The 22,892-nt window shown below is 38.5% G+C and overlaps 1 protein-coding gene across 3 annotated transcripts in view; it reads right to left on the reverse strand.

Moving 5' to 3' along the window:
* LOC113056169 (zinc finger E-box-binding homeobox 1-like) overlaps positions 1-22,892 on the reverse strand; it is a 58,264-nt gene extending 35,372 nt beyond the window's left edge. Inside the window, exons 1-2 of one of the 3 annotated variants that reach the window (XM_026222733.1) lie at positions 22,636-22,892; positions 5,868-5,900 (exon numbers count right to left, since the gene is read on the reverse strand). In XM_026222733.1, coding sequence (XP_026078518.1) covers positions 5,868-5,900; positions 22,636-22,693 — 91 coding nt within the window. In that variant the 5' untranslated portion in view covers positions 22,694-22,892. Of the gene's footprint in view, positions 1-5,867; positions 5,901-20,793; positions 22,571-22,635 lie in introns of those variants that run through there. The other 2 variants (XM_026222734.1, XM_026222735.1) reach the window with 2 other exon arrangements.

The raw sequence follows: 22,892 nt of genomic DNA on the forward strand, positions 1-22,892 counted from the left end.
CAAGAAAAAGAACAGAGAGACAAGGAAAGAAAAACACACCAGAGTCATCTACGTCTCAGTTTCAAAGTGAGAGAGAGAGGGAGAGAGCGAGGTCAGGCTAGCATATTAGCGGTTGAGCATCTCATGCAAGAAGATATCTGAGAGCGATTAGGCTTTTAGCATTGTGAGACTACTAGTGGTGTTTGCTAAGCATCACTATGATCATGTAAATCCCTTCAGTTGTGTTCTCTAATCAGGTAAATAAACGAAAAACCTATCACATAAACACGGTTTTCTAGCATAAGCTGCTTTTTGATCATTATCTTTTGTTGTTCATGTAAACACTTACTGAAGCCATCAAATCATGCCGACTGAGGAAGAGTGTTCTATTTACATTGCTAAACATGGCGAACAATAAAACGGATTAAAATAGGAATCTAACAGGGACTAGAACAATTAAAAAGACATTTATTGAGCATTAAATCACTCAATAATTTCTGAAGAACCATGGATTGATTATTTATTATAAGAAAGTTTATTGTAATAATGGTTTTTTTACTGTATTTGTGATCAAATAAATGCAGCCAATGCAAGTATAAGAGAGAATTCTTACCACGCCTAACTTTTGAACAGTAGTTTATGTGTCTCACCTTTTTGAGAGTAAGGTGCTATTTTAATGTGTAAAATCCCATTATCTGTTTTACTTGAGGCAAATACTTTGGTTTGAAAACTAGCATGAAATGTTGTTTCAAGCAATGAGCATATATCTGTATTAGAAGAGTCCAAGATATAGAGGAAGAGAACAGAGAATCCAATGTTTGACTTTATTTAGCTTAGCTTTCCTTCACAGCGTCCCTCTTACACACACAGTTCATACTATCCACATCCTCTCTTCTCGTGACACTGCTACAATGGCTGAATTCCCACCAGCCCTTATCTGAAGTAATGTACTTCCTGGGTCGTGACCTTGGCAGGAACAACCTCAACTTCCTGTTGAACTTGCTACGAACCGATACGCTTTTTCTTTTGAGTTTTCCATGACGTTATGTTCCCCAGGCGATCAGCAAAGTGGGCTACTTTCACTCCCCAAACATTCTCACGCTTTACTACTAAATGGCAGCTGAAATTATAAACAAGATTAATCTGGAAACGGTCCACACTCTCACTAAATCTGATGAAACTTCAGAACCAATTTGAGTATTTCAAAGGTTCCATCAGATTATTTTGCAATAATTTAGTCATTCAAGATTGAGTCATTCTAGGTTGATCTGTGTATTTGCCCCAACCGTGTGTACTAGGACATGACATAAGCCAATTCATTTTCCCAACCATTCTAATTTACTGAGATGCACCTGTATATACACACACAATGAGCTAATGATATTTTCTATGCCCTAACCTTAGCATAAACCTTTCTGCATTTTCAGATTTGTATTATGATATTTTGTGTCTATTATGTGTTTATTAAGCCTGGCTGGTCTGTAGTCCAAAACCTAAGCCACACACATCTGTGGCCTGAAGCTAGATTCATATAAACGGTAACAAGCTCTTTCAGGATCTAAATGGATCTTGGACTTGTGGACCCTGACTTAATCTGTATAAACTCAAAATAGTACACATTACCAGCTAACGGCAGTAATGATGGTGGTTCTGTTCTGATTTCCTACTGTAAATACCAGGGCATTCTAAAATCTGCTCTATGACAGAGATCAAAATATCTATATATATATATATATATATATTTGGATGAGGAAGAATGGAAAAGACACATGGACACAGAATGAAAGACAGAACAAAAGAGACAGTTGGACAACCCTGTCCACCTCTGAGTTGCATGTGCTGAGCGATGATGACCACTTAATCAATAAGGCCCCGTTTCCAAGACAACCCTGATTTCCTGTGCCATGTCCTCAGACACGATGATTGTCTATGATGCCCCCCTGAGTGTGTGGGAGTGCGAGTGAGAGTGTGAATGAAAACAAGAGGAGATGAGTACATTTCGAGTAGATGGAAACACACACACACACAGTATGAAGAGAACTTGTTTAATTGGTGCACTATTTCGCTAGTTTCCTGTGTCCTCTCCCAGGACGACACACCCTGTGATGATAGGATAGGGTGGATAAATGTGTTAGCAGTTAGTCTGCATTATTTCGTACAATGACCTCATTAATTGTGCGTGATAACAACCCCGAGATGGCGACAAAATGTGATAAAACCCCACTCAGGTACACAAATGCAGTTAGCGCACATTTACAGAGACACATTGGTGAATGAGAGAATAGTGAGAGGAAGCACAGCGAGAGGAAGGAAGGGAACGGAAAGACACAGAAGAGAGAGATTAAGAGAGATAGACGCTAAAGGAAGAGGGATTTATAAATAGGGTCTATCACTACTACACTTTTACCTGTTCTTCTCCTCTCTTTCAAATCTCTCACACACACACACATATAAAGGCTTAACCTTTGAAACATGCACTCTCTTTCTCCTGAGTGAACACACACACACACACACACACACATACACAGCTGGTCTCTTAAGCCCCTCATTTTTGGGTCAGGAGGTTGTGCTTACTACTTCATGTGGAGCTATTTCAGCCATAATGTAGATGGATTGAGCTGCACTAATCGCACGGCCGACCCACAGCAGCAGAGTCACGGCCACGGGTTACACAAGCCCCCTATGAATCGGTTTCCACAAGAAGAGACTGAAATATGATACACACAGAGCATTCATTAAATTCTCTTCTTCGTCAGTTGACAATTAATAAAGCGCATACAGATTTATATAGCTCTATGGAACAGCTGATTCTGATTGGTCAATTGCAGTTGAATATTTTTGTATAATGGCGGCTAAACTGAATAACTGACCACTGTCCCAGAGCACCGATTTCCTACATTGCTGTGCTAGCTTTATGTATCTATTACTCCGTGATCTCGCTTTTTGTATAATGAAATCATTTCAGCTCATATTAACAAATCTACCTTTGCATTGGTGTCCTTATTACACCATTGGGTATTCTTTACATTTCTCTCTATATTCTCTCTACTTTCTCGACATTAATATCAACTTTAATACCTATAAAAGCCATGCCATTTGCAGCACGCTTAATATACATAATTTGCCCTTTTGCTATAAGTGAAACAGAATATTCAACAAGAAATAATGCAGTACAGATGGCATGAATGGATTTTAGAAATCGTGATCTGACTAGATCATTTGGTCAGATGAATTGAGACAATTAAAAAAAAAAACTTTTTTAAAATGTAATAATGTTTCGTAATATCAATCATGCACAATCTGACATTTACTGACAACATAAACAATATATATTTAAAACGAACAACTGAGAAAATACAGAGCAACTTTACTGAATCCTTTTGCTTTCCCCTAATGTTTCGTGTAGGCTACATTAGCCTAGAGCTTCAGATTTTAGATTTCTGTGGTTTTCGAAGAGTTGTGAGTATATGTAGTCAACAATGAACTATTTAGCTCCAGAATGCTCGAGGAGAAGCCCTGATTGAATCAGCATGATTGGCGCTATTATCATGTTTCCTGTGCAGACCATGTGACGGGAGAGACGTGGCTTTTGACGTGAGCTAGTTGGGAAGCCTATGGCTGATTCGAACAAGCATACAGTTATCAAAGCAAGAAAATGATGCAGATTCCCTCTAATGTCCTTCAATCCATCTGGTGTTTAAATGTTCAGTGCATGTGACTCTATGTGTAATGCGGGGTCTAAAACTGTCCTGTGGGCAGCATTTAATGTAAAGGCTTAGTGTGCAAGCGTGTTTGTGGATGTGCGCGTCTGACCTGGCCGTTATCTGGCGAGCTGTGCTTGAGTGAAATTGGGGGAGGGGTGGCGTCAGACATACAGAGATCAACCTCAATAGAGAAGATTAACCATGAACTAATCATCCTCGCTCTGTGTGCTTCAGGTGGTCTGTTTATTTGCGTGCACTGTATGTGTGTATGAGGCAAGCAGCATGCAGTTAAACTCCTGCGCTTTTCTGTAATCCTGGTCTCCAAGCGCGAGTCTGCGTGCAGACTAATCTGTCATATTTACGTATTAATAACCAGCCAGGCCACAAGATCATCATTACACATGGTGTTGTTGTAAGTTAATCTCTCTAAATGGGATGCTTCAGTGCTACCAGACTCCATGGGACAACCTGGTGCATGACTGAGATAATAAAACACACATACACACACACACACTAGTTAACTCCGCAGCAAATCAATAACTGTCAAATCAACCTTTATCAAAAAATTGTCAAAGGTTATGCAAAATCCTAAAATACTTTGCATGTATATATATATATATATATATATATATATATATATATATATATATATATATATATATATATATATATATGCAACATACTGAATTTAAAAGAAAATTTAAAATAAATATGAATAAGTATAATGAAATTAAATAATCAAGTATCTATTTAAATATAATGGCTATACTTACATTAAAGTAATTAAAACCATTATATCATATATATATATATACAATTTTATGTGAGTGTGTGTGTTATGCATATCAACTTAAATATAACTATTAAATTAAATACTATAATTAAAAATGAAATTAAATGTATGCATTTAGCAGACGCTTTTATCCAAAATTCCAAAAGTCCAGCATTGCATACTGGCCATAAACGTCTAGACATTCTCAGCGTCTGTAGGGCTAAAGAGATTCTGCTTGATTTAATAGATTTATTAAGCCTTGATTCGATTAGGACAGAGAGAAGGCTCAGCTCTAAATGACAGCTCAGGCTGAGGGCACATTGGCTGCACAGAGGCTAAATTAAAGGGTAAGTACAGTCTGCCTCGGCTGCTTACCACAAGCCCAGACCCCTCTACCAGTCTTCAGAGATTTCAAATCAGCTAACGGCATCCCTAATCGCTCTCAGTATCAGAGACATATCAGGTTTTTTGGTTGGTGAAACTTAATTGTCAGCGGTTCAAGTTTCTACTTGTGTTGTGCTTTCTGAAAGTTCTCTTTGGTGGTAAACGGTGTCATGACGAGACCAAAAATGTGGGTAGAAAAAGGTCAGCAAATGTGAGCCTCATGAGACACAATACCACAAAAATTACAAGTAGAGGTAAAGAGACAACAGTAAACTCTCTCTAGCATCCGGGCTCAAAGCAGCCTGTCCTCCATCGTTCACTTTTCCTGTTGTTCCCACTGTCATATAGAGCCAGATTTTTTTATCTTATCGCCCTTCCGAGTGCATCTAAGCCAGAAGTATGGAGAAATGTGCATTATTGGGTTGAGTGTGCAGGGTAAACAAGTTTTTTGATGAGAAAAAAAGATGCATGTCCAGTTCAGAGTAAGGTCAGCATTCAGGTGGAGGTTAGGAATGCATGCACAAACCAAATCATCCACCCACACAACCACACACACACACACACGCACACACTGGCCAACCATGTGAGTCTCACACCCTTATCTCATGGGTGCATTCCCATTCTCCACCCTTTCTGTTTCCCTCTTCTTTTCATTCCTCTTCTTTTTCTGGCCTCTTTCTTAATGTCCTTTGCTTGTCCAACCATTGCTTAATAGTGGCTCTCTCTTCCCCTTTTCAGATAACACGCACATTAAACTCTGGAAGACACTGACTTCCTTGTCAAATGGAAGATATACAGTAAACAAGACTTCTAAATCAACAAAACCGCAATATGCAGTGACAAAGAGAGCTGAAGTCATTCATTTTCAATAAGATAATTCATCCAACATGAGCAACTATTAGTTGACTATGAGACAAAATTCAGCGAAACTCAACTTTATGCAAATACACAGTGATGCAACCCAGCGACTGCCAATGAGAGTGTAGACAATTCACACAGCAATTACAATTATGTCATAATTTACTCACCATCATGTTGTTCCAAACCTGAATTTCTTTCTTCTGTGGAACACAAAAGAATATATTTAGAATTGTTTTGTCCAACACATTGTTGTTTTGGACCCTATTTACTTTCATTATATAAACAAATCAGTTGTAAAATTTTAATCAATCAGTTGTAAAAAGGATTATTCAAGAAATCTTTTTTTTTTTTTTGTTCCGCATAAGAAAAAAATCATTTGGAGGGTGAATAAATGACCAAATTTATATTTTTTCAGTAAATGATCAGTTTTATACACTGCCGTTAAGGCAGTACCCTAAGGTACAAAAACTAAAAGTTAATCTTTGTACCTTATTATAAAACAGATATGGTGCTTGATTCTGATTGGTTGAGCTGCGTTCAAAGTTATTGTAAATTACACTACAAACATTCATCTTTGTTTAATTCTGTGTGTTGTTCTTTGTTGGACCCACAACGGTTTCTGAGAAACTACATTGTTTGGTGGAAGATTTCGGTTTTTATTTATATCATTAAACAGTTGAGTTTTACAATTTTTTAATCTATTCAACCGATCTGCAGGTCTGGCGGTAGCACTTTTAGCTTAGCTTAGCATAAATAATTGAATCTGATTAGACTATTAGCATCTCACTCAAAAATTTACAATATTTTTCCTTCCATTCCAGCACAATAATACCATGGGAGCAGCAGGCGCAGTGATATTACACACCGCCTGAAAATAGTCCCCAGCATCTCTGCTATTGCTACAACTACACAAACTAGCTGGAGACTTTTTCAGGCGCTGTGAAATATCACTGTGCCTCCTGCACCCATGGTATGGCAGCAAAGTTCCTTGATTATTATGCTGGGATGAAAGTATAGTTCCTAGCCACATCGGCATAGTAAATCATAACTTTTCATTTTCTGTCAGTCTTAGTACACAATGTAATTACAGATCAGATTCAATGATCTATGCTAAGCTAAGCTAAAAGTGCTACCGCCAGACCCGGAGATCAGCTGAATGGATTAAAAACTGTAAAAAGAGTTGGAAAATTACTATTTAAAAAAAAGTGGAGTGTTCCTTTAAATGGTACACAATTGTACATTCAAAGTAAATATTAGTACTTTAAAAATAAATAAATATTAATTAATTAATTAATATTAAATAATTACCTAAAGTATACAAATTAGGGTTGCACTTTATTTTACAGTACGTGTACTAACATGTACTTATAGTGTACTTACAGTGTATTTATCTAAGAAAGTTCTGGTAATACAAGGTAACTACATGGGGTAGGGTTAGGTTTAGGGGTAGGTTTAGGGTTAGTACCTAGTTATTACATAGTTATTGTAATTACTATAATAAGTACATAGTATGTACATGAGGAACAGGACTGTAAAATAAAGTGCTACCCAAATTAGTATATTTTGCCCCAGTGACAGTTTTGTACTTTTTTTCTTAGAGGGTACATTACATTTATATTTTTAGATCTATATTTCTAAAAATGAGCTGAGGTGGGCATTGATAGCTTATCTTAATGTAAGTCTTATTATTTCTCACTTACTGATTGTCTTAGCACAATCAGGATGGCAGGACGGTGAGCTGGGCTGGCATTGCCCACTTAGGCTAGCGGATGCCAGGCAGGAACATGCAGTGGGGCCGTCTGTGCCAGCAGGGGCAGACTCAGGCTTTCAGCGGTCATGAATGAGGCTTATTTATCCCAGCGCGTGAATAAGGCCAGTCAGTGAAAACAGCACAAAAGGAGACAGAGGCTCGTTGGCATGCACACAGTGTTGCCTCAAAACCAGTGTTGCAAGAATTTGGTATTAGTGAGAGGAATTGGATGAAACAGTGATCCAGTGTGTGTCGGGATCGTTTCAACACTGTGTTTGTGAGGGAGACAGTCTCATTCTATTAATATTGAAATCATAATTAAACTTCTGCAGTGTTCAAAGTATACTGTCACGTCTGCAGCAATCGCACACTTCTCCTAAAGTTACATGCACTTCCTTGTTTGCTTTGTTTTTTGTTACTTTGTTTTGTTGTGAGGGGGCAGGACCTATGGACTGCGCATCCTGGGTAAGTAATCTGTCTTTGTCTCTTCCTGGTTTTGTTTGCATTGGCCTAGATGGGGGTCACTCAAAGTAGGACCAGACCTGTCGCCTATAGGGTATGTTTGGATCCTAGGGATGGAACGCAAAACATATATTTTCAGTATATTTTACACTGATTTTGCACTGAGAGTCCTAAACAAAGCTATTTTAATTAATTAATTAACTATCATATTAAAATGCCCAAAAGAGTTGAGTCCATCTGAATCAATCAGTTTGATTTTTTTTTTTTTTTTTGCATCATCACTTTTATGTGGCATTGTACTTGCTATAAAATAAAAATATAAAATGTAATAGTAAAAGTAAATACAGTGTATAATATATAATAAAACATTTTACTTCATGTTTTACTTCTGTTTTATTTTATGTGTTTAAATGACATAAATATTAAGATACACTACCATTCAAATGCCTTGGCTCAGAAATATATATATTTTTTTCTCCAAGAAATTATACTTTCTTTCTGCAAGGATCAAGATTCTGCAATTGATGAAAAATTACAGCAAAGACTTTTGTATTATAAAAAAAAAAAACGGATCTTAGCATATTAAAATGATTTCTGAAGGATGTAATTATTGGAGTTATGGCTGCTGAAAATTCAGCTTTGCCCTCACAATAACAAATTATATTTCAAAATACATTAAAATAGAAAACATTTATCTGAACTTGTAACAATTTTTCACAATATGTGCATACATGCATGGTTGATTCCTTATTTCTATCAATCACTATTCAATCACTATCACTAGCTTTCATAAAAAGATTCCCATTAGAGTGCAATTCCAGCTGGTACCATCAGTGAAGGATGAGTTTACAGACAGATTGATGAAAAGATTCATTTAGCTAAAAAATATGCCATGTCCAAGCATCAGTAACCACTGCCTTTTGTAAATAACCTCTGAGGAAAGCAAAATTGGGGTAGAGGACCGCAGTAATGATTCAATTAATCACTTTACACATGTATATTCATGCCCAATCTAACCTGATTAATGTGCACTTCTTAATTATTATCCCGCCACTTTTTGAGACACTTATTCAGTGTCATTCCTGATGATGTTAGCAGCTTTTAACAGCGCAATTAACACAGTCGCCTGGTTTTCTTTCATGGAATTATAAACTCCTAGAGAACAGAACAATGCCCTCCCTGCTATTTGATTTGAATTCACAAGCACTCTTTCATCCTCTCCTCTGCATCCATTAACCAAACACATCCATTTGCCTTTTATTAAAAAAATTAAACAAAATCCTTTTTGTGACCTCCATGCTTTTAGTTTAAACTAAGCTTAAAAGCTTGATTTAAGGGAGCAAGAAAAATGGACACATGATAAAATATAAAATTGGCAGATCATAAAAACAATGGGGTTTTTTTTCAATCGTTGTTTGCAGTCCCAGTGTCTTTCTGTTTCTCACTGATCTTGAGAGTTCATACATACACATACGGCACTTGATAAATTGAAAACCAGGGCTCCAGACAAAAAAAAAAACATTGGCTCCTATAAGAAACCAAACTAAATGCTGCAGAATAAACATGTTTTATTTCTTTATTCTTAAAAAAAAAAAAAAAAACACTTCAACATTTCAGTCATGTTTTCTTGTCTTTATCAGCATTTTAATCCATCTTGTAAATGTCCTGGGCACTAAGGTTCACTTAAAGTGGGAACTAAATGTCTTTTCCAACTTGAGAACTACACACAGTCCCAAAGAATTGTTTATTACACAAAACCTGTTCCAATATCATGGACCATAACTATGTCAGCATCACTTGGCCACTGAGTGTAGTCTGAGCTCCTCTTCAATGAATCTTATAAATGTTGTCATATGTCTTGCACACTTCTGTAGAAGAGGCATTACATGCACATTTTAAGTCATCTCAGCAAAAATATCAATCGTATATTAATATTTTTGGTCGAAAAAGCACCCGAACCCTGTACTGTACTGTACATGCATATGATATAGCACTGCCTATGATATCCCACAGTTACGTGTGAGCGGTTTGGCTTGAAAGAAGCAATATCATTCATAAATATAATTTTTTTAACAACTGATTGACAATAACTTGGAAGCTTTTTTTAAATCAGTTTGCTTATGAGGTGCCTTCATACAGAAGCACTGCTGTGTAGTCGTTGGCTAACTGGACAACAGGACATTATGCATTATCTTTTTTTTATTTTTGATTCTCTTTGTGCAAACACACCCTGGCTCACGCATCACTCCATTTGCGCAATCTTAACAGTCTCGTTCCTTTCCTCTGCCTCACTGACCTGTTTCTTTTCCCTGTTTTTTTTTTTTTTAAGCAAAGTAATACAGAATCCATGTCTGTTGAAGTCTTTCACTCCAAATCATCAAAGGTTACCATGTCTCCTCTCTCGCTCTGTCAGGATTTATTTATGAGACGTGTAGCAGAATTCCTGTGAGCCTGCAGCACCTGCTGTAGTTGGACGGGGAGCCGAGCGGCAGCTGCCGTACTCTGTAAGAGCAGGGGAAATGTTGTGAAAGCACTGTGATTATGTTATTTAAGTGTTAAGGGAGGCCGGGAACATTAAAGGACATTGAAAAAGTGTAGTGGATTTGTTCAGGGAAACTGGGACTTGCAGAAGAACTGTGAAAGCATTGTGAGAACAAAAAGGTCTAACAACGTTTTCAAACACATTATGAAAGTGTGCTGATAATGTTTAGTGAATCCCCGGAGTTTTTAAGTATAAAACATGGAGCTGAGCGCAAGAGTATTAGAAAAATATTCATGATCTAACAATGAATAGCATAGTTTACTGGATTTATTAATCTTTTTTTAATCTATTGTTGATTATTAATTCATAAATCATTCCGTGATGTTAATTTATACAACTTTAAATGTTAAAAATGTAGGTATTAACCAAATAGATAAATGCTGTAAAAGTTCTATTCATAAGTTCAGGATACCTAAAGGATAAATTAATTGAACCGTATTGTAAAGTGTTTCTGAAACAAATAATAAATGTAAATCAAATGCTCAAATGGAAACTTAGATAAACATGTGCTTCATGTGAAGTGCAAATATAGAAAAATACACTGAGTAACTTTCCTATTTGTTGCAGTTTTTTGGACCCAAGTTCAGTCATCGCTTCTTGTCAGTGTTGTAACCAGGTAAACACAGCGCACAGGTGAACATGGCAAGGTCAGCGTTTGTTTGACTGCAAACACCTGAATCAGGACAGGTGGACTTTAATCTGCCGGTTTGGACAGAGAGCATCATCGCTAGCACGGCGAACACACACACAATGAGCAAAAAAACACACACTGGCTTCTGAATGCTGTAGCATTTCCCAGCTGAATTCAAATCCACTAAAACTGACCAAAAACACTTCTGAGATCATCCTTAAAATCAACACCAAATCAAAACTGACCTCCTTTACTATCTGAATGCACACTTACTATGCACGATTGTTATGTTATTCCAAATTAAAAATGCTTATAAACATGATGCAATAAACTACTCTGCCTCAATCCAATTAATTCCCGATGGATAAAATCGCGCAATATAGACTGCAAACATCATTTCAGTTTAACTGTTTAGAAAGCCAAGAAATAAACCACCAATCAGATCAAGGCATGAAGCAAGATTATTACACAAGCCATTTATTTGCTCTTGATGTCTAACCCCAGTTCAGTATCAGGTAACTATCAGGTAAACTTGGCAAGGCCAAATACTATGTACTGCAAATACAGGAGGGATACCACTCCTTGCGCTGTGATTGGCTGTGACATGTGCTGGGAGGCTCTGATACCATCAGGTGCCAGGTGCAGACGGACAGAGGAGGGGTGGAGGAGTCTGACAGCACCAGCAGAGGTGAACAATCACCGCTTAAAAGATGTCCGGATCGTGAACAGAGATAGCGTACAAACCAAATCTGCTTCACATTAGGGTGGTTTTAAAAGGATATGTTGCAATGACATCCCCTCGGCCTCACACGGGACCCCAAGATAATTATTCTAGTGGAGGGGAGAAATTAACAAGATGCCATTTAGCACATGGACAAATGACACCTGAGGCAAACATATGGAGCTGGAGAGCAGAAACAAACAGTTTGCTAAACACCGTTGAAACATATTTATCATCACATGACAAGCCTTTCCGCCAACACACACACACTGGCATGTTTAACAGATCGGATAGACCCCTAAGAAGCATTTTAATAGGGGTGACAGCATCTTGTTTTATTATACTTTATGTATGCGAGGCTGTAATGTGTCACATTAATAAAATACAGACCACTACTAGTTATACATTTCTATCTGCACACGCATGGCGGATTCAGCTCTTTTTTGCAAAGGCTACACTTTTTTCCCCATTGCATCTTTCTAGATGTTTACCAGTCTTGACAGTTGCTGTAGCGGAAAGCCTTTAACAATGCGACTAATACACACACACTCATAGTAGGACCTAACATCCTACTTATACAATCACTTCTCCAGGGAGTTCAGATGGACAGGACACACACACACACACACACACACATCTCCAGGGGCTGTGGATAGAGATGCATTACAAGTACCCCCTCAAATCATAACACATCAAACCCTTGCAGAGCTCCTCAGACCCTCAGAGAACAGAGATCTCACGCTGCCTCCCAGCATCCCTGACATTTCATACATCACTTTGATAGATCACCTTATCAGTGCAGCTGCTCGCCAGCGTAAGAGCTGTATTCATAAGGCCGCACGAGCTGATAAAAGTATACGGCATATTCATCATTATCTTCTTAGCATTGTTTTGATGAGATAAGGGCTGAAAGCATTAAATGAGGATGCATTACTTCTTAGCTGTAATTTCGCTTTCTGATGCAACAGGGCTGCAAATGTTGAAAAGGGGATGGTGACGGATGAAGGTGTGTTGATGCTCTTTAGGAGCTGTTTCTGTGCAGAAGAGACTGGCGTGCCTTGTGGATCAATCGAGAGATATTGCAGGTTGTTGCCTATTATGGATGCAATATGGGGATTGGATGTGAGCGTGAAGCTGGTAAGATTCAAGACTTGAAAAACACAGCATTTCGGTTTTAGCAGAGTTTGGGGATAAAAAGATAAGAAAAGCACTCTAGGCGGTGATAAGAGTTTCATTGCTCTTCTTTTGCTATGTCCATATTACGCACTGAACAGAACAAAACAGAATTACACTAAATGAAAGTTGTTTTTTAAATCAATATAATCTGACAGATATCATACCTCTCTCTGTGACAGTCTAAACTCTCTAAATTATTTTTGGTTCATCTCATTTACACTAAAATCAAAAATTGCAACAATTTGCTTTAGTACAATGAAAATGTTAAAGCCAACTTCATTTCAGAATTATTTAATGTTATGCCTTAAAACATGTATAAAAAGAATTTCATAAAATATACAACAGTCTTCGTTAGACCCTTTTCTCACCAGATGTGATGACGCATTTCCACAGTTATAAAATAATAAATCTAAATCTTAACTTACATTTGCAACACTGTACTTTGTGTTTACTGACTTTCTGCATTAAATGACAGAGAACTGGTTAATGATAACTGTTTGGCATAGAAACTTTATCATTTATTGATTTGTTTATTTATTTATTTTTTTGCAATTGGTGAAAATGCGAAAGCAAAATCATTTGTTAATAAAACATTTCTATTCACCGGTTACCCAACTGTGACAACTTCTGCTTCTAAGAACCCCAGAAATGTGAAAAGAGTCCATTCAGGAAAATATATAGCTGCGTTTATGTTTTAGTGAGGTGATCCCTCACAAGGGGACCATCATGTTTAGGGGTTCTCCTTGGCATCCAAAAACTTTGGTGAGCGCTGTAATTGCACCTTCAGTTACAGGAACAATCCTCCTGGAGAAACCTAAGGTTAAGTGGCTCGCTCCAGAGCTCAGTGGTGTTCGTTCATGGATCTCTCCTCTGGGATTTGAGCTTGCAACATTTTGATTACCAGCCCAGATCTTTAACTACTAGATTACACCACAATCTACTGAAAACAGAGTCCAGGAAAAACCCAGTATAGGCTTATATTGTGTAAACAGCTAAACACAAACTTTGGGTTTAAGGCCAGGAGATACATGAAAGAGAGAGAGAGAAGGAGAGACAATGAGAGATGCCAGTGACTATCCTAGTCTTTAAGAGATGTCCCAAGTCATATAATTAAAAACAATAAATGTATATCAGCACAACAGATGCACAAAATTAACCCCACACAATCCAATAACAACAACTCATATTCTCAGGTGCACTAAAGAAACGCTAACAGGTGCACGCACTCATAGACACAAGCTTGTAGACTCACACGCCACTTAAGTTGTCAGGCTCTGATCGGAGTCTTTTGGACAGGTGTACACACAAATATAATATCCCCAAAGAGTAGAGGAGTGAAGAAGGGGAGTGAAGTCTTAATTTCCTGTGTGATGTGGCAGCGACCTTCCCACCATGCCTGCACACACACACGCACACACACACACACACGTTGGGATAGATAATTGTATTAGATGAGGTCATACACCTAACACACCTGTTCATATGAGAATCTATTTCATACACACTCTATTAGATGAGGTCAACACAACACAGTGACATACTGCAGACAATTAAGACTGATAGGAAACACACACACACACACACACACTGATTGTGGAATGTGTGCTGCTGGGTCCAGACAGCACAATACTTGTGAATGATCTTAAATGGCTGTTGCTATTCCAGGGCTGAGCTGTACGTGTGTTAGTGTGTGGGTTTACTTTGCTGTACTTGGAAGACAAAATTATCTGCAGTAATAATATAAATAAATACATAATGTGGTTTATAAAAGGTACATTTTAGGAATTCACAGATATTAAAATTATGGCATACAATTATGGATACTGATATTAGATTTATGTTATGGCAGATAAATTACATATTAAAAGATTTTTTTGTTATTAAAATTAAATTATATATATAAAAAGATATCATACAAAAATGTATAAATTGTCTAAATATTCTATTAATTAAATCAATTAATTAAAAATATGAAAACAATTATTTGTATTAAATAAATAATAAATTTAAAATTACATTTAAAATAAATGCTACAAATGAACAAGAGCATCAAAAATCATAATGTCCAGAATAAAAAATACATTTAAAATTAGATTTAAGTTTAAATTCAGCAGTTATATTAAATTATTTTATTATTATTTTTGAGTATTTAAAGACTAACTTTAAATTAATGTTAAATTACTAAATATTGAAATAGAGTAAATGAGAATGCACAATATTATATATATATATATATATATATATATATATATATATATATGTGATAATTTGAATTAAAAAAATGTAGTACATATGTATTGTGTATTCCTCAGTTTTTTTCATTCTACCAAAAAAAGCTTCTTTTCAGGTCAGGGATAGTCTTTATTATTAGCAATTAGCTCTACACACACACACACACATTCATTTATATATAAAGTTCTATTATGTTCTATTATCTATTATATTATATGTATATAAGTGTTACTGAGATTTGATTTTGACCACTAGTGTGTATCCAGACTCCTTTAGGATCTTCAAGTCCACAGAACTGTGCTGTTGACACCCATTCGCTCTAACACTTGGTCCTCCATCACAAGCGACTACGCTCCACCTACACACTGACATGCAGAGAGACAAGGATTCCTCCACATCTCATCTTCCTGTCGGAGGAGAATGGGTCATATGCAAATGAGTGTCTCCGCATGGGCAGTAGTTTCCCACAGGCAGCGGGAGAAAGAGTGTTCCCTCCCTCTCTGCACTCTTTCAATAGTCCTTTTCTTCTGCCGCTAAGCCCCTCTATGCCCGATCGTGGCCCGCTGCATAGGTAGCAAAACCCCTTTTCTCCCCCTCGCTGAAGCTTTAAAACACAATAGCTCACTTAAGAATACGCACACACACACACAAACCAACCAATAAAGTACAACCGTGCAGGCTAAAAAGGGGGTTCATGAAACCTGGGCCCTTCTGAGGAGAATGAAAACAAGGGAGAGATGAAGGAGAGAGAAATAAAGAGAAAGTTTTTCTTTAGGAGTAATGCTTCCTCTCCTTCCGTGGGACCAGTGACCGGGCTGATCATTAATCCCCGTTTGTAAAAGCACAGAGATGTTTGGAGGGCTGTTTGCTGAGAGCCAGATCTGGACAGAGCTACAGGAATTAGGAAGCACCTGAAATGAACCGTGTATGGATCTGGTTTCTTTACAGGATAGAGGATGATTTCGTGGTTATGGCATAACCAATGCTGTATATTTTAATATTTTAATTTCAATTTAATTTGAATATTATTTAATGTCAATCCAAATAGCCATATACATATAAATATATCTTGACTTATAAATTTAAAGTATAAAATTAAAAATTATTTTCTATTTAAAATTCAGTTTCACTCAAAAATACAGTACCGTTCAAGACTTTTATTTTATAGTATTTTATTTTAAATGAATAAATACTTTTATTCAGCAAAGGCACACTGATTTGATCAAAAGTGACAGTGACGTTTTGTAAACATTAATCATTTTATTTTATCTTTTTTAAATAAATGCTGCTCTTTTAAGCTTTCAATTTATTGAAGAATCCTAAAAAAATAAAAAAATTATATATATATATATATATATATATATATATATATATATATATATATATATATATATATATATATATAAATATATCATGTATTCCACAATATAACATTGACAATAATAAGAATGTTTCTTGAGCACCAAATAAGCATGCCAGAATGATTTCTGAAGGATCATTGAACTTGAGCAATTGGAGAAATTCAGCTTTGCAATCGCAGGAATAAGTTATATTTTAGAATATATTAAAACAGAAATAGTTAATTTACATTTTTTTAATAATATTTCACAATATTACTGTATATTTGTTTGATCAAATTGATGCAGCCTTGGAGATCATTTCTTTCTAAAAAATATCTTACCAACAACACATTTTTGAAGATTGGAGTAAGTCACATTGCACGTGCATGGGGTCTCGTGTTGTATGTAGTATTAAGCCCTGAGTGGCTATCACTGTTGCCTATAATTGAGTCCCATTTCCCTTTCTTTCCTTTTCATCCACCTAATCAACAAAACAAAAGGGCCAATTTCCTTCTCTGACCCTTCTAAAGAGAAGCGAACAAACATGTACAATGAAATAAAACACAAACTGGACCTCAGTCAAATAGAAATGCACCACCACGCACTGTCTACAAAGTCCTCAGACACATACAGTGTTTTTCACATGTTTAAACACACACACACCACACATTCACACACCGGCCCTTGACCAGAAGGAAGCCATGTTTGTTATCCAAAGCACAGGAAGGGAGAAAAGAGGAGCTATCTTGCCAGTTTACAACAGTCCTTCACTGTCACCTCAGCAGGCCTCCAGAACACTGACCCCCATCTTCAACAAATCCCTCCCCCATGTGACCTCCACACGGGGGGGCAAACCGAAAGGGAATGGGGGTAAGACGAAAAAAAACAAGGGTTGCTTCTGAGCTTTGTTACCTAGAAATCTATTCACTCAGTGTGTATTTGTGTGTGTGTGTGTGTGTGTGTTGGGGACTTTAACACACAGCCAATTTGTTACGCTGGACGCCTCACAATGGCACAGGGGGGGAAAGTGAAGTCATACTTGAGCCAATGCATGGGCGCCCATGGCAGAGGTCACTAAACATCACCCTGCTACTGTGTCTCAGAGAAAGGGTCAAAAGAGGAGAAGAGACGGACAGAGAAGAGAGGAGAGAGCATTTCAGATGGACTTTTGGAGGAAGTCAACAAAAGCATGATGAATTAATGAAAATTGCCTCCACGGCTGAACCCTGTGCACCAGTGACCCTAAATGTTAGCAGATGGATTTTAAAATACCCTATAGCATATCCCACAGCAAAGCGCTCCTCCTAACTCACATACACCAACAGAAAAACAAATGCATAAAAAAATATAAACTATAAATCGTCAACTTAATGTGCATGAGTATGAGAAAAACAAGCATGTGTGTTCATTGCTTTAGAAAGTCTGGTATGGGGTGTGAAAGTAGCCCAGCGCAGTAATTAAAGTTTTATCAGCCAAATAAATTCCGCAACACCCATTTTATCACAGAGCTGGCAGTAGCCTGACGTAGGCCATAGTTCTCCAAAGGTACTGACAGTAAACAAGCTAAATACTTCTCATCATTCATTGGGTGTATTTGTACCCAACGCATTGCGGGTTCTGCTCATTTCAGAGGCGTAAATCCTTCCCCTAAAATGTCTCGGTATAAAAATACAGCCTTGCTAAAGTTCTTTTGAAACATAACCTCCATTTTAGAAAGCCACTACAAAGCACAGCGCGCCTAACAGCCGCTGCCATGTTTATTTTCTTAGCCATGCTAATACCGGTCAGCCACATTCCTCTATTCCCAAACTGGGAGGTTTCAAATTGCCCTCCAGTGCTCTCGGAGAGAGCCAAAGGAGGAAGGGACAGAAGGAGAGCTGGCCTGTGATCAACACCTGTCATCTTGCGGACTATTAGCACCTTCATGTTTACAGCTTGAGCCCCGATCGCCTTCATGTTGTGTGCCACGAGAACCCCAAGTGGCTGGGAACATCGTTAGAACAAGTCCCACACGAAAAGGTGAAGAAAAAACACACTGGCACACAATTGAATAATCATCTTAGTAGCTCAATAAAAGTGTTCCAAGAAATCTAGCATTTTGGGAATAGATATGAGAAGAAGTGAAATACTTGAGATGTTCTCTTGTCCGCCTTTGGAGCTTTTGGTGATATAAGCAAGGTGTGTTTTAAAATAAGACTGATTAAGGCTGTACTGCACAGCCACACAGCTTTCAAGATGTTTTCACACAGTTCACCTTCCTCGCATTCTGCAGATAACTTCACCTGAGACAGCTTTAAATACTCTGAAAAACTGTTGACTCTTTAGCATTCCAATCCAAGATGGAGAGTCCAAATCTGTGGGTTGTTCCCTGGGCCTCAAGGTTGCTGATTTTACTACAGATTTACACAATTATGAGTGAAAATCTACATTCTTCTTTAGCTCTATAGAAATTAGCACATTTTGTTTTGAGAGTAGGCCATTCAGTCAAGTCTACAGGGTAAAAAGTCCAAAAGAACTAATGAATTCTCTAGATGGTAAAACATTCTTTAGCTGCCCAACAGCTCATCTCAGGGTTAACACTCTACCTTGAGTCGAAGCAACAGGCACGTCACAGGTTTTTCACCTGATGGTGAAGTGCTGCTGTCACATGCTAAAAAAGTGTCTAAAAGCTTCAGCACCAAGGAAAAAAATCACCTCCCCCTTCAGCCTCTGTGTAGAAACCACTGTAACCTTTACAAATGCTCCAAATGAACGTACATGAGAGTCAAGAACATTTTATTTGATGACACACACACAAAAAGATTGGTAAAATGGTATAGGTATTGCCATATTTACTGGATCGGCTCACACTAATCTGTAAATGCAAGTCATATGACCTGTTAAGAGCATATAAAAATTATTTTACAGTTCTCAAACAATTAATGTTGCCTTAATGAGCTATTATAATCTTTCTAGACACAAACTGTCGACTCTATATGTTCTTATGAATGCCAACTGGAAACTTTTTGAATCTTTGATACCCAAGTGTCTGTAACCATTAGTCTCATTGCTGCAGCATGTCTCCATGTGTGTTTCAACAAGACAGCAATGTTGCCAACAATTAGGCCGTCTGATAAGAGCCACAATCAAGCAACTTCACAGGAGACCTAAGGGGGAGATTTTAATTATGTGTGATTTTTAAGGCAATGAAGGTTGTGTGAATTATAATTAAGAGCCGAAAAATGAACAAACAGTTCAGTATTGTTCATATCACAGAACTTAGATAGTTTATAGTGTACAAGCCTTCTGTGGCCGATTCAAAATAGTTCTCAAGTAAGTGAGTTGAAATTAAAAACATTCCATTCATCTTGATTATGGTCATTACACTGAAGGTAGGCTACATATGGTAAACACAAAGTCAATCCATCTTGAAGACCGTTTGCTTCCACTGAACATTTACTGTTGGCCTTTACAGCAAACGGTGAAGCACTCAGGCGGCCGCATTCCAATTATACACGGTCTGAGCAACAGTCCTCACGGGGGCGCGGAGAGGGAGGGGCGTATGTTAATGACGCAGGGACGCGCACAGCCAGGGAGCGTTCATTGCGCGCCGGGAGCGCTGATACTCTGCGGGTGCGCTCCGAGGTCAGCCCTTGACTTCAAATAATAAACGGTCAGGACGCATAAAGCGCAAGCGTGCGTTCATAAAAGAACGAACTTAAATTATTGTGCGCAGAAGTGGTTTATGTGATTTAGATTAAAATTATAAAACAAGCTTTATTTATCACAGAATGACTGAGTTTAAAATTAAATGACGTAACGTCATCAAAAGCTCTAACTGGAGGTGTTAATATGATAAAACATGTTCAAGCAGGTGCTGTTGCACGGCTCAGGTGCGTCTCCGCGTTCAGATACCTGCAGTGCGGTGAGCAGAGCCAAACGCCCATGACAAAGCACTTATATCAACCTAACACCGCGGAAAAGCGCTGCAAAATGACCCAAAAGCCTCATGATGTAAAATCATTCTAGGTTTCGAAACAATTTCAGAACACGCCTGTGCTTTTATCTCATAAAAGATGATGAGCGATGCTCCAGCACCTATAACATAGCGATGCTTTCTAGAGTAGCTAAGCGCTATAGAAATCCTAATGATAACAAGCACCCATCCTTTCTGCAGTTAAAAACAACGACAACAGTAGCTGAGAGTGAGAAGGCATGCGAAAAAACACTACACATACGTCTTTTTTTGTTTTTTTATACCTGCACAAGTTGACATTTGCTGCAACGCACGAGAAACGCCTCCCGTCTGCTTTCAAAATGAGACAATGTATCTCAGAAAGAGAAAAAGAAGGAATCCTTCCTTGTCAGCAATTTCAGGTAGCAAAAAAACAACAGCGAGATGGCCAAATGGCATTTAAGAAAATCTAAGTGACATTTTTATCCTCCCCTCCGATCAGGTAGGCACAGGTCGCTCACACACGCGCATGCTGCTGAGAGAACCGCTACGTTACAAGGCGCGCGCATGGCGTCAGCCTGTGGAAAAGTGTCTTTGCTCATCTCTTCTCAAAAAATAAATAAATAAATAAAAATAAAGACACTTAACACAACAGATGAACAGACGAAATGAAGAACGGTGCACTTTTGATCTAACAGTTTGGACGAACGCAAATGTTTTTTCGAGTTTATATTTCCTAGCTCACGCGCGCAAGCGATAAGTAAAGCACGCCTCATGTTTCTCACTATCGATTTCCTTCGTAAAATTACTCAGGCTCACATCTTTATCTCTGGACACGGCTTACCAGATAAATCGTCAGAATTCAAAAGAGCAACGACTTTATGTTATAAACCCGAAACCTACACAGCTACGGACGTGCATTACAAAGCGGATGCATAAAGTCCCCAAAAACAAACTGTCAGTGCAGTAAATCCAGCTGCAGCAGCGCGATTTATCAGGACTCTCTGCGCTGCTCGGGATGTATACGCATTCCTTATATAGGCTGCAGCAGTTGTTCTAGCAGCAGACAGCCCTTCAGATTCCTTTCCTTTTCTCTTCAGCGTTACCACCCAACTAGAAATGTGGCAGGCTGGCTGCACAAACAGGTTGCTGTAACCGGCATCGTGCTCCCGAGCCCTGAGCCCCGATCCCGCAGGGACGCCTGGACTGGCAGGACTGTTACATAAACACACCCTCATTTTTTGCTTTGTAAACTTCAAGAAGAAACTTCCCTGTCAAACATCACCGCGAACTGCACGCATGCCACTGTTTTCCAATCCCGCAGCAACACAGAGAACAAGTGTGCTGCTGTGATCAGGTTTCTTATGAGCTATATGACAAAAGTGAGACTTGTAGCTCTACCATAGATAGCACAACAAGCCAAACTGTCACAACGGCGATATAAAGCCATGTATACATAAATATTATTCTAAGTTGCTAACATGAATGCATACTCCTAATAAAGGTTATTCTTAGGATTCTGCTAGCTCGCTAGCTAACGTTACCTGCTACCACGCAGACAGCGGAACAGCCCACTGCACATATATCAAAGTTTGCTGTTAACGAAAATAAATCAAAATCTTCTAAAGCAACCGCTCTATTCCCAAACATGTATTTATGAAAGCATTTCCACCACTTCAATCGCTCAAACTGATTCACGTGAAACCAAAACACCCGCATCGGACCAAACAGGTACATTTTGAGGGAGAAAATAAGTTTCAGTTCGTTCGAATCTAAGGGGGAAAATCCAACAGTGACGGTCAGCAGGAGTAACGTAAACGATTCGAATAGAATGGATTTTATTTATTATTTTTCGAATTCAAAGGCTTTATAAAGTGAACTCAAGGCGAAGACAAATAAAAGGGGAAACAAAAGCGAGAGTCACTTGTATGGGACTGGCTGCGTATAACGGTCCGCGCTCGCGCTGTGCGCCGCTAGGCGGTGAGAGAGTCGCGAGCGCGGCAGGTATAACGGTACACCAGATAGGGGCTATAACACGGCGCTACTTTCCAGCACTTTGTGGGGCTCGAGAAGTTCTGCCAGCGGCCCGGAATCCAGAGTTGAATGAAAGCAGCCGTCGCCAAGCAAAGCGAAGGGTTTTTACTCACCGTTTGTCCTCCTCGGGTTCGCCTGCTTTCTGCGCTTACACCTGGGGCCATCCGCCATGATCCTTTCGCTGTGTCTAAATGCTGCTGGAGAGTCACCTCCTCTCGCCCCCACACCTCCCCTCCCTCCCTTCTACTCCACCTCCCCTCCCTGCACCTGGTTTACGACACTCGGCTTTACGACATTACCTTCTGGCTCCTATACCTCTCTCTCTGGCGCTCAGATGCCCCTCTCTGGCCAACTCCCGCCCCTCACACCA

The sequence above is a fragment of the Carassius auratus genome, chromosome 37 (assembly GCF_003368295.1).
Source record: "Carassius auratus strain Wakin chromosome 37, ASM336829v1, whole genome shotgun sequence".
NCBI classification, from domain to species: Eukaryota; Metazoa; Chordata; class Actinopteri; order Cypriniformes; family Cyprinidae; genus Carassius; species Carassius auratus.